General features: G+C 43.4%; 2 protein-coding genes across 5 annotated transcripts in view; one reads left to right on the top strand and one right to left on the bottom strand.

The window, feature by feature from the left end:
* LIMS2 (LIM zinc finger domain containing 2) overlaps positions 1 to 7,312 on the top strand; it is a 41,135-nt gene extending 33,823 nt beyond the window's left edge. For all 4 annotated transcript variants that reach the window (XM_025209514.1, XM_025209529.1, XM_006015996.3 and 1 more), the window contains 4 exons: positions 463 to 555; positions 1,822 to 1,870; positions 2,063 to 2,138; positions 3,676 to 7,312. In XM_025209514.1, coding sequence (XP_025065299.1) covers positions 463 to 555; positions 1,822 to 1,870; positions 2,063 to 2,138; positions 3,676 to 3,823 — 366 coding nt within the window. In that variant the 3' untranslated portion in view covers positions 3,824 to 7,312. The remainder of the gene's footprint in view (positions 1 to 462; positions 556 to 1,821; positions 1,871 to 2,062; positions 2,139 to 3,675) is intronic.
* A 212-nt stretch (positions 7,313 to 7,524) lies between these two features.
* The window catches only part of MYO7B (myosin VIIB), a 69,929-nt gene continuing 67,037 nt past the window's right edge, over positions 7,525 to 10,416 (bottom strand). Inside the window, exons 47-48 of the mRNA XM_014522119.2 lie at positions 9,930 to 10,049; positions 7,525 to 9,121 (exon numbers count right to left, since the gene is read on the bottom strand). Of these exons, the coding sequence (XP_014377605.1) occupies positions 9,032 to 9,121; positions 9,930 to 10,049 (210 nt within the window). The 3' untranslated portion in view covers positions 7,525 to 9,031. The remainder of the gene's footprint in view (positions 9,122 to 9,929; positions 10,050 to 10,416) is intronic.

The raw sequence follows: 10,416 nt of genomic DNA, 5'->3' as shown, positions 1-10,416 counted from the left end.
GGGGGCGACTTTTTTTTTTGTTCTTAAAGAGCTGGGAGCTCTGGGGTGAGCAGGGCAGTCATGGGCAGGGTAGGGGGGTTGGGACAGTAGGCGGGGGTTGGGGGGCACTCAGGGAGCTGGGGGAGCAGGCAGGGGATGGGGCCTGGCAGGGGTCCCCCATGGTCCCCTCCCCCACCCCCCTTCCCTCACCCCTACTGACCAGTTCCAAGTCCTGCTGCAGCAACCAGGGACTGCTCTCTGAAGCTTTTCTGAAGATTCAGAGAGCTTTGAACTGATTTGGACCTTTTTATTGGTCCCCTGATTTGATTCAGATTTTGAGGTTCAGCCACTGAATCGGGTCAAATCTCCGAATCGAATCAGCACCCGAAGCTTCACACAGCCCTAGTTACCAAGACAGTGTCTGCATGTCTCCTCCTTTTGGAAACCTCTCCATCTGATGTTGAATGCTCTTTACTTTTACAGCATTTTGTTTGTGCCAAGTGCGAGAAGCCATTCCTGGGGCACCGGCACTATGAGAAAAAGGGGCTGGCTTACTGCGAGACTCACTACAACCAGGTATGCTCTGCTGTTCTTGTGATTGTCTTGGCTGAAGAGGGGCAGGCGCAGAAATTTTTGTCCTTATAAACAAGCTTGGGAAATAGACACTGGGTTTTCCTATCACAATACAAGTAGATGAAATTCTTTGTTGACCTGTAGTTATAGGTATGAGGGTGTACTAATGAAGTAATAATAGGAATGAAAAGATCCTGCCAGCTGATACAGAGCACTAGGAAAAGGATAGTGATTAGAAAATAGAAACCTACTGAGGATAACGATCCTCCCTGTGAAAGAAAAAATAATGTATATGGACTGCCATTAACATGTCTTAATTACATCAAATAAAATTGGGGTTAGTCAGTTGGATGGCTGGTTAGCTGACCTTCTGTTAAGAGTCAAGAGTGTTTTTTAATTGCTATAAAACAACCTTTTTAAAATTTAAACATACACACAATGTTTATATGTGTGTACTTATAATTGTTTAATTGTTTATTTTAAACACATACATATACGGGAGTGTGTGCATGTATGTGTGTGCATATGTATATGTTTATTTTTATTTTTTTTAAGATTGGTTTTATAACTATTAAGGAACTCTCTCGATCTTTAACAGGTCAGCTAACTAGCCATCCAGTTCACTAACACCAATTTTATATGATGTTATTAGAGATGTTAATGGCAGTTTATATATCATATTTTTGCTTGCTTTCTTTATAATGTTTAAAATAAATCTCATGGCATCTGGTTGATCATAGCACAGAAGAAATCAGTTCTGTTAACCAATTGGTAAGTAATTTTTCCACAAAGACAGTGAAGAACTGTGTCTTCTGCATTGATTGTCGTTGGACAAAACATTACTTCACCCTGATAAAGCTGTCAAAGGATATTTTTTGCTTTAAAAATAGTACTGTTAGCTTTGTATTGATGTTTATGACCTAGAATCTGGGGAGGTTTATCTTTGATTAGCATTCTGATCTATTTACACACTCTCTCTCAAATTCCCAGGCTTTTCTGAGAGTGGGAAACATAACAATGGTACCAGGAATATGAGGGATCCACAAAAAAGGTCATGTAGGGTTTGAGAGTACAGGATCTGAATGACCATGGCCTAATTAGCAAGTGTATAACGGGTTATTCAGGAGATTTAAATCCATATCTTTGAATGCTGTTGCAGCATCTTTGAATTCATTCATCATCAGGATATTAATACTTGCCCCAGCTGTCTGTGTTGGGGGTATGGGCAGTCAGTAATATAAGTTCCCATTTTATTTCTTCTGCATACAGCTCTTTGGAGATGTCTGCTACAACTGCAGCCATGTGATTGAGGGGGACGGTAAGCTTTGCACTTTCCTTGCTTTTGGTCGCTCTGTGTGCTCTGTTTGTTGGTGCAGCTGTTGCTATCCCACGGTTGTGAAGCACCAGTGTTTGTTGTCACATCTGGCCTCATTGAATTTGGATACAGCCCTGTGTTTAGATAATTTGGCCTGGCTGCCTTTGATTTAGCTTTGCCCCCCTCTATTTTCAGTGGTATCGGCTCTCAACAAGGCTTGGTGTGTGAACTGCTTCTCCTGCTCCACTTGCAACATCAAACTCACATTGAAGTAAGTAGATACTTGCAGTTCTAGAACGATTCCTTCAGCAGCCTGGGGAAATGAGTCCTGGTGCACTGAAGCATCAGAGTTGTGGCACCGTTTCCCCTCTTATCTAGGTTTTATACTTTTACCTAGAAAGGGAACTGATCAAAAACCCATTTCTGAAGAAAATTGTATACTAACTACCCCCAATGAGAGCCAGAGGGGCAGTGAGTACAAGCCAACTTCTGAGCGACCTTTCCTGGTTTCAGGTCCTCTTATGTCATCCCAGCTCACTCCTACTGTGCTCCAGTGGTTTTGCAGGGCTCAGTAAGGAAGGTGCTCTGATAGAGCATGAAGCTGACCCTTCAAAGGATTTGGTATTTTCATCACAGAATGTAGGTTTTGGAAAGTGCTGTTTAGACAAATACATAGAAGCAGTTGGTAATATCTAACTCCATAACGAAATGATGAAGGCCTTGCTTCCACCATCCTGCTGGGTTCTTCATTGCATCAGTTTTACCATTGCATGTGTCAAGATGTTGAAGCAGTGCGAGTGCCTGACAACACAACTCTGGAGTTTAGTTCATGCTTTAATGCAAAACATCTATGCTACAAAAGTTAGGATTTAGGAAACAAGAATATCAAAATCAGGCCACACTTTGGGAAAATTAATTTATGGGATGGCAGTCTGAGATGGGAGACACTTCCTCTTCCTCTAGCACAGGTGAGCTTGCCTTGCTGCAGCCTAATGGAGCATTAACCAAGAGGAAGCTGAATGGCAGAGAATATGGAAAAGTCTAAGGGAGAGGACAAGGAATTGATGGATCTGGCTGAAAACACAACTTCAGTGTCTAATTCCCTGACCTGGCCAGGTAAACACTGCTTCTGTTTCCTGGATGTTGCCAGCTGAGTGAATGCAGTTGCCCAGTTCCATGGCAGGAGGCATTGGTGATGGTCCTATTGACATGATGGTCCTATTGACGTTCACCTAGATTTTTGGCTTGAAACTTTTTATTCCCCTTTGTAAAGGACTATTGTAGCAAAGGAGCCAGATACCTAACAAGGAAAGACAGTGAGATTCAACAGAAGAAAAGCACTATAGGTCTGTATAAAGAAAACAAATGCTCCCACTCATGGTACTGACAAGGACTATCGTTCCACGTTGAGGTGTGCTAGAGAGAGTAGTCAGGGCAGAGAATGAAAAATGGAAATCCCTCTTTCCATTACAAGTGGGAAAATTGCCTCTCCCAGCCTTAGGCAAGTGAAACAGAAGCATTGCTATAGTTACAAGAGCTACTCCATTTTGGGGCATTGACCATTGCCCTAAAGCCAATCTCTAGTAAACCAGGAGTGCCTGTGTGTACAGAGTTGGCACCTGACTTGGCGAAAACACTACTTGTGTGTGCATTAGTCCGATTTTGTGTGTTTGTGGTCAGGTAGGGATCTGTCTATTGGACCAAGAACTTAAACAAGGAATAGAGGCAGCATCCCACCCTTCCACCCTGCATCAGGCCCTGGATCCAGCTTCCAAGTGCTTCTTTGATAGCTTTGTGTTTCTTTGAAGGAACAAGTTTGTGGAGTTTGACATGAAGCCCGTGTGCAAGAAGTGCTATGAGAAATTTCCCCTGGAGCTGAAGAAACGTCTGAAGAAGCTGTCTGAGCTGGCCTCCAAGAAATCACAACCCAAAGCTATGGACTTAAACTCTGCTTAAACGGGTCTGTCATTCTGCTGCCTGTACTCACAGTGGTCTCAGACTGCAATGTGCAGCAGCTGTTTATCACAAAGGAAAGCATTAAGAATGACTGACCAAAACAAATCGGACACACAGTGCCTCCCTCCGCTTTGGTTACTGCCTCTTGTATTTTGAATGTCGCTTCACTCAGGCAGTTGCAAATTAACACTGACAGCATGGGGAGCCTGGCCTCTGCTGAGAGGCCTGGGCAGTAGTGGATATGCCAGGTCACTGCTTTTAAGCTGTACACCATTGTGTCTGCAGTTTCTCTCTCTCTCTCCTGTCTCTCTCTCTCTGTTTCTTTCTCTCTCCTGTCTCTAGAATTGGGTAAGAACAGTGATTTAAGCATCAAATGTATGGTTTCCCCTGCTCCACTTACAAATCTGTCTTGCATGAAGAGCTTCCCACCACTATGCCCACAGTTTGAATGTAGTTACCAGCTCCAGCAAAAGCAGCATGTGGGCTGTAGCCTATATACCTGAATGAGATAGCTAGATAGGTGTCTTCATGCATGGGACAGAGACTTTGGGTGTGTACGGGAGCTAGCTGAGTAATAGGGCCTCTCTTACTGTTGCAGTGATGATATACCCCTGATCCAGGTGTATACCATGTTGCTGACACCAGGGAAGTCACCAGTGACAGCAATAGTAGAAATGTTGGTGAAAGGACTCCACATGCCAGACTTTCTTAATTCAAACTGCCTTTAACTGCTTAACTTTCTATTGTAGCAAACCACCATAACCATTTAATACTGCTTCTGCTGCGGCTGTAGGGTAGGATGGGCTCTGTCTATCTGTAAAGCTTTTCTATCCTCCACCATGACTGTCACAAAGCACAATAGAATAGACGGTGTTTTGTTTTGTTTTTTGTCACAATTTACCAGCATAGGAGGACACCTTATATCCTTCTCTAGTTCTTGAACTATGCTTCAGGTGTGGTGTCAAGGTAAAAGTACACTTTTTAGAGTTATTCTAAGTGGCTGTTGCAAGAACCAGTCCTCTATGCCTGTTCTCTCTAGAGTTTAGCTCAGGGAAAAGAGTTCAGGCACTTTAGGTCAAGGCCATTCAAAAACTCACAGCACAATTTCTCAGATGTATTCCCTGTAATGGTAATCACAGGAAGGCACCTGATGATTAATCTGGACAGCTGAGTATCTTCAGCTTCCAGGGAAGATGATAATGAAATTTGGCATGAGCATCTGCGGCTATGCAAAGGCAGAGTAACTCATGGGCTGTCAGAGATTTCCAGACCAGTTCAAATGCAATCCACTGTGTTCCTGCAGTAGCCACTCTTGAGTTTAGCAATGGAAAATGCAAATATTTGGTTAATGTTGTCCATGTAGAGATGAAAAGGTATGCGTTTTACTCTGGGAAGAAATGCAGTGTAGACCCATTTCATCTCTGTTCTGAAATCCATTAGATCTAGATGAAGCCAGATCAGGTTTATGTAAAAGAAACAACATCCTCCTCCTTGTGCTTTGTACTGGGGATAATCAGTGTCTTATGGGATAACTAGGCCACCTCTGTGCAGAACCTAGAAACACTTGATCTCCTCTCACTTCTGCATCATGTGCTCCAGCTCCTGGAAATGAGGAGATGTAGCCACCCCAGAGTGACACTGAGCATGTGCCAGGAAGTATCTCTGAGGCTGAGCCTGATTGCTACATTGCCTCTCACCTAGGATTTGACTTAAGTGGGGAGGGCTCAGCAAAGAGGCAGTGCAGACATGCCTCTAGGGTCTCTTCCTAATCACTTACCTCCCATGAATACTTTATTGAACCCTTGCTTCATATAGTGTACAGTCTGTATTACACTATTTTGCACACTACTGTCACACCTCTTATGGGACTGAGGAATCAAGGAATTAGCGGGAAAACTTGAGAAAATCATTCCCCTGGTGCTACTTTTCTTTAGAAAAGGGAGCAGTTGGAACAGACCTATTGGATGTTCTAGAGCAGAGAATTGGGTATCCGCAAGTTCTTCATATTCAATGTTTTCTTCATAAAGCCAGAGGTGGAGAGAACTTTCTCTTAGGCAGAAATTTAGACTGTATGCATTTTCCATTGCTGCAGACACAAAAGCCAGATTCATTCTAGCTGTTACACCACTGAAGTTAATGGAATCACATCAAGGGTGAACTTGATCCAAAACTGTATGCTTTGTTAATTACCCAGAACAGCTCTTCCACTATTTACTTTTAAAACTATAAATGTGTATGTATGCATATTAAATAGAAATCACTAATGCTCACCGAACACACTTGAAGATGGCAATGCTTCTAGAAATAGCAGTATGTGCAGCTAACATTCAAGGGAAGTATTAATCACTTGATAACCTTCTGTATGACCAAGTGAACTACTGTATTCTCTAGGTTTGGATCCTGGTACTTATCTTCATAGCAGTCCATACAATGTTAGCGAAAATGGCCTCACAGCCAGATGGCCAACACTTCTAATGCCATGTGTCTTTTGTATTGGATCATGTGGACTTCTGGAACTGAAGAGTTAAAGTTCAATGTATAGATCAGGGACTGTCAACCTTTAACAAGCCATGGGTCAGAACAACCCAGCTTCTGTCATAAGAACATGAGAACTGCCGTTTACTGGTCAGACCATAGGTCTGTCTTGCCCAGTATCCTGTGTTTTACATAGTGGCAGGGAGTGGATGCTAAAAGGAAGAGTGAACAGGGTATGACCTGGGTTCTTTCCACTGTTCCTTTCTCACATTCATCATCCAGCATTTAAGGTTTAGGAAATTCTGATTCAGAGGCTGTACCTCTAATTTCCATGGTCCAACATAGGTCAGGTGGCTTTCATGGCATATCAGCAGCCAAGGGGAGGGGCAGGGCTTTCCCTAAGCTCCCACCAGAGCCACATACTGCAGCCTTGGGGAGGAGGGAGAAGGGGGATAGGGGCAAGTGGCAGCAGTGTGGGTGTAGCTCCCTGCTCCTAGGCTTGTCCCAGGTCACCTCTGGCTGGAAGCTGCGCCTCTGCTGCAACCTTGGGGAAGGGGGTAGAGAGAAGTGGCAGAAGTGTGGGTGCAGCTTCCAGCTCCCTAACTCTGATACAGCTCCTCACTGCTCAACCTCAGTATGGGCAAAAGCACAGGCAAAGCCCTAAGACTGTGGCCTGGATGTTGCCAATCTCCAGGTTAGACAGTGTTAGGGGGAAGCAGTGGTTTGGAGATTGTACTAGTTTGTGCTCTAAATGTGTGGGATAATGCAGAGTGAGGGAAGAAATTCTCTCACATTGCATTGGGGTCCCATTACATGAAGTGGATTGTATGGATCCATGGACCATTTGTTTTACAGTACATTTGGGTTTGTGATGTTTATCCAGAACATGACTGCTTGACTGTAGTTCTGTAATCTCACCTGTGTTATGTTCCTGTAATAAAGTGCACTGCAATGCATCTCTAAACTTTGCACCAAAGATTAAAATATTGTATTGTACACTGTGAAGTGAATGCAAAGGTGTTAACTCTTTTGTGAGCCAAAGCAAATCACTTGCTAACTAGGAAGATTTGAAATTGCAGCATATTTTGTGTTATTTCCAGATTAATGATGGTTAGATGGCAATATGTGATCAGCGCTGGACTCTGGTACAGGCATGCTACTGTCTGACAGATGCTGTGTAGCACAGGTGGTGCTGCTGCTGTCAGTGGCAAAAGGTGTTTTCTGAGAATGTAGAGGTACCCCAAGCTATTTGGATAGGTTTAAACTGCAGAGAACCTGAGAGAACACTCATCTGATATATGGAAGAAAGACTACATTTGCATTATTGATCTTCTGTAATTGTTTATTTAAAAATTGCAAACAGGATCCTTTGGCTGCAAACATTTTAGTACAGAGGAGCTGAGAAGTCTTACACACTTGTTCTATTCAAATAGCAGTTAGAAGTAGAGTGCACTAACACCTCAGTGTTGGTCATTTCAGTGCTTCCATTGCCAGCAATGGATGTTACACTTGGAATATCTAATTGCTTGAAAAGGATCAAGTATTCTGAAAAGTGTGGCACTCATTGAGATGCACAGAGATATTGAGGCTCTTCTCCCTGCTATGCATGTACAGAAATCCTATTAATGTTTGAGTTTCACATGCACATCCAAAGGGACAACGGACCCCATTGTGCATACATTGGCAATAGTGTGAGAGACCCAGCAGAGCTGCCGAATCATGCCTCAAGGAACTTGGTGTAAATGCACTGACTACCACATTCCACTGTGGTCACAAGAGGGCTCCTGTTGGGGAAGGGGCAAGTATTTGTGTTCCTAGCATGCAAGCTAGGATGCCTGCTTTGCTAGACACTCAGAGCTGTTTTTAGTGGTATGTTTCTCACTGTCCATTTATCACATGGACCTTCAAACAAACTTTACCACATAAACTGTCTGCCAAACAGGAAGTAGGAGGAAGCAAGAGGAATAAAGATCACTCAATTTAAGTAACTGACATTTTTTTGTCTCTTGAAAGAATGTCTACAGAACTCTAGGCTGGGAGGACAGCTAAAGAGCAGAAAAATGAATCTCTTCAAAGGATGTCTCTGTTAAAGACTCAGTTCTTCAAATCCTTGCTTGCACTGAGCAGCGCTCATTTATAAATATAAAAAAATTGAGGGAGGGCTACTCAGTGTAAATAACTGTTGTAGTCAGGCCATGTTAGCCTACTCGGTTCATGAGTATTGTGAGTCTGGTGCAAAAGGAAGGCTGGGGGAAAAAGAAGGAAGTGCACTAGTATAGGCTTGTCCAAAGGCAACAAAAATCCAGAATAGCCCTTGCCCCATTTTAACAGAAACAATTCTTCCCTCCTGCAAAGCCTACCGTAGTATTTACCAATATGCAAGGGAATTCGTAGGAGTATATCAAGCACTGTGCCCTTTACTTTCCCAGGAGAAAGGAACTAGGAGATGTGTGTCCTCTTCTGAGTGGAAGACTGCACTGATGTTGAAATTAAACTGAACTTGCTGAAGTCCAAAATCCTATTATATTGTATTTTTACACTGGCAAATTTAAAATGATGGAAGGTGCATATTCCCTTGTGTTTCTCTTGTAGCACAATACTCTGCTTCCATGTTTCAGTCCAGGTCTGTTCAGAGGAATGAGTAGCAGAATGGGTATTCAAAAGTAAGTTTCCCTCTGGGGCAGGACACCTACGCAGTTTGGCACGTGTATGAAGTAGGGGGCTTGTTCTTATTCAGGCAGGGAGGTGGGTACTCTTCTGCTTGTTTACGACATTCATTAGCAGGTTCACATAGGACGTCATCAGGTCATCCATCTTGTAACCCTTCAGGGGAGAGAGAAATGAGGTCTCTAGTAAAGGCCATCAAACAACCTGAGTTATAGTTTCCAAGACTCTGTCCTTTGCTCCTGTTCTTATCTGCTGCCCAGTTGCTTCCCAGAACGCCTTCCTTATCTGCCAATTCTAGCATTTTTTTAATATCTGGGTATACCATACTGCACTATATAGTGGTTCAAGCCAGCACTTCATGCTGTTATAAGCTGCCATTATCTGTATCAGAACTGGAGCTTTAAATATTGGCCAAGAACCCTGAAGTTTATCTTAAATGTAAAAGTACAAATTGATCTAAAAATGTGATGGTGCTTGTCTGCATCTCTAGGCAGCCTGAAATGGGAGCTCTGGGGCAGTAGAACATGTCCTGTTCATGGCAACAGTGGGTCATCACTGCTTACCAAAGCATGCAGTGAAAGGAAGATCCTATTCAGCTCTGCTGTGAAGGGAAACCTTTTTTTTGTCTCAGACAGGAGAGGCTTGATTTGTGGGCAGAGCTTGGGAAATTACTTATTTTTCCCTTCAGTTTGGTAACTGTGTTGTGTGTTCCCCTGTGGATGGTGGTGCAGAGCACCAGTCTGATCATGAGCTGCATGACTATCTGTGAAATTGGAACAGTTGAGGTTTTTTTACCCCCACATCAACCCTAAAGCCAGATCTGGCAGGACACAGCATGCCATCCATCATCTGGCCCTCTTAATATGTTCCTGTATCTGCCTTGTACTTCATGTTGATGCTTGTAGACATAAGGGAAAAAATGTGGAGGAGGGTCTTGTGTCTGAGACAACGAGGCTCCTCTTACCAGAGATGTCTCACACAGAATCCGGCTTCCTCGCACCAGGTTCCCAACCGTCATATGGAAGTATGTGCTGCCGCTGCACCAGTTGGAGATTTTATTAAAGGGGTAACCTGTTAAAATTTCCTGCCGAGAGAAGCAAATGGATAGAAAGGACTGAACAGTGCAATGAAGAAATAGATTCCTTGGCAGATCAGAAAAATTTGGGCAAATAATCCTTCCCTTCAGCGAGGGGAGCATAGTCAGTAAATTCAGCTCCCATATCCCAAACAGCTCAGTGTATTCCCCACTGCCTGCAGGAGAGCAGCTCAGTACTGAGCTTTCAGGACTCTGGCACACCTTCCTGTAATTCAGTCAGTTCTCCCCACACCATGCTGTTGCTTATTTGTTATAGTAGCCATTAAGCCCCTGGCTATTTGTTTTCTAGTTTCAAAGCAAGATGCCAACATGAACAATAAGAATAGCCTTGGAGCTTTAAAAGGACAGGGTTGTC

Source organism: Alligator sinensis, unplaced genomic scaffold (assembly GCF_000455745.1).
Source record: "Alligator sinensis unplaced genomic scaffold, ASM45574v1 scaffold237_1, whole genome shotgun sequence".
Lineage (NCBI taxonomy): Eukaryota > Metazoa > Chordata > Crocodylia > Alligatoridae > Alligator > Alligator sinensis.
The sequence above is the reverse complement of the archived record's forward strand: the minus strand, read 5'-3'. Positions and strand labels throughout refer to the sequence as shown.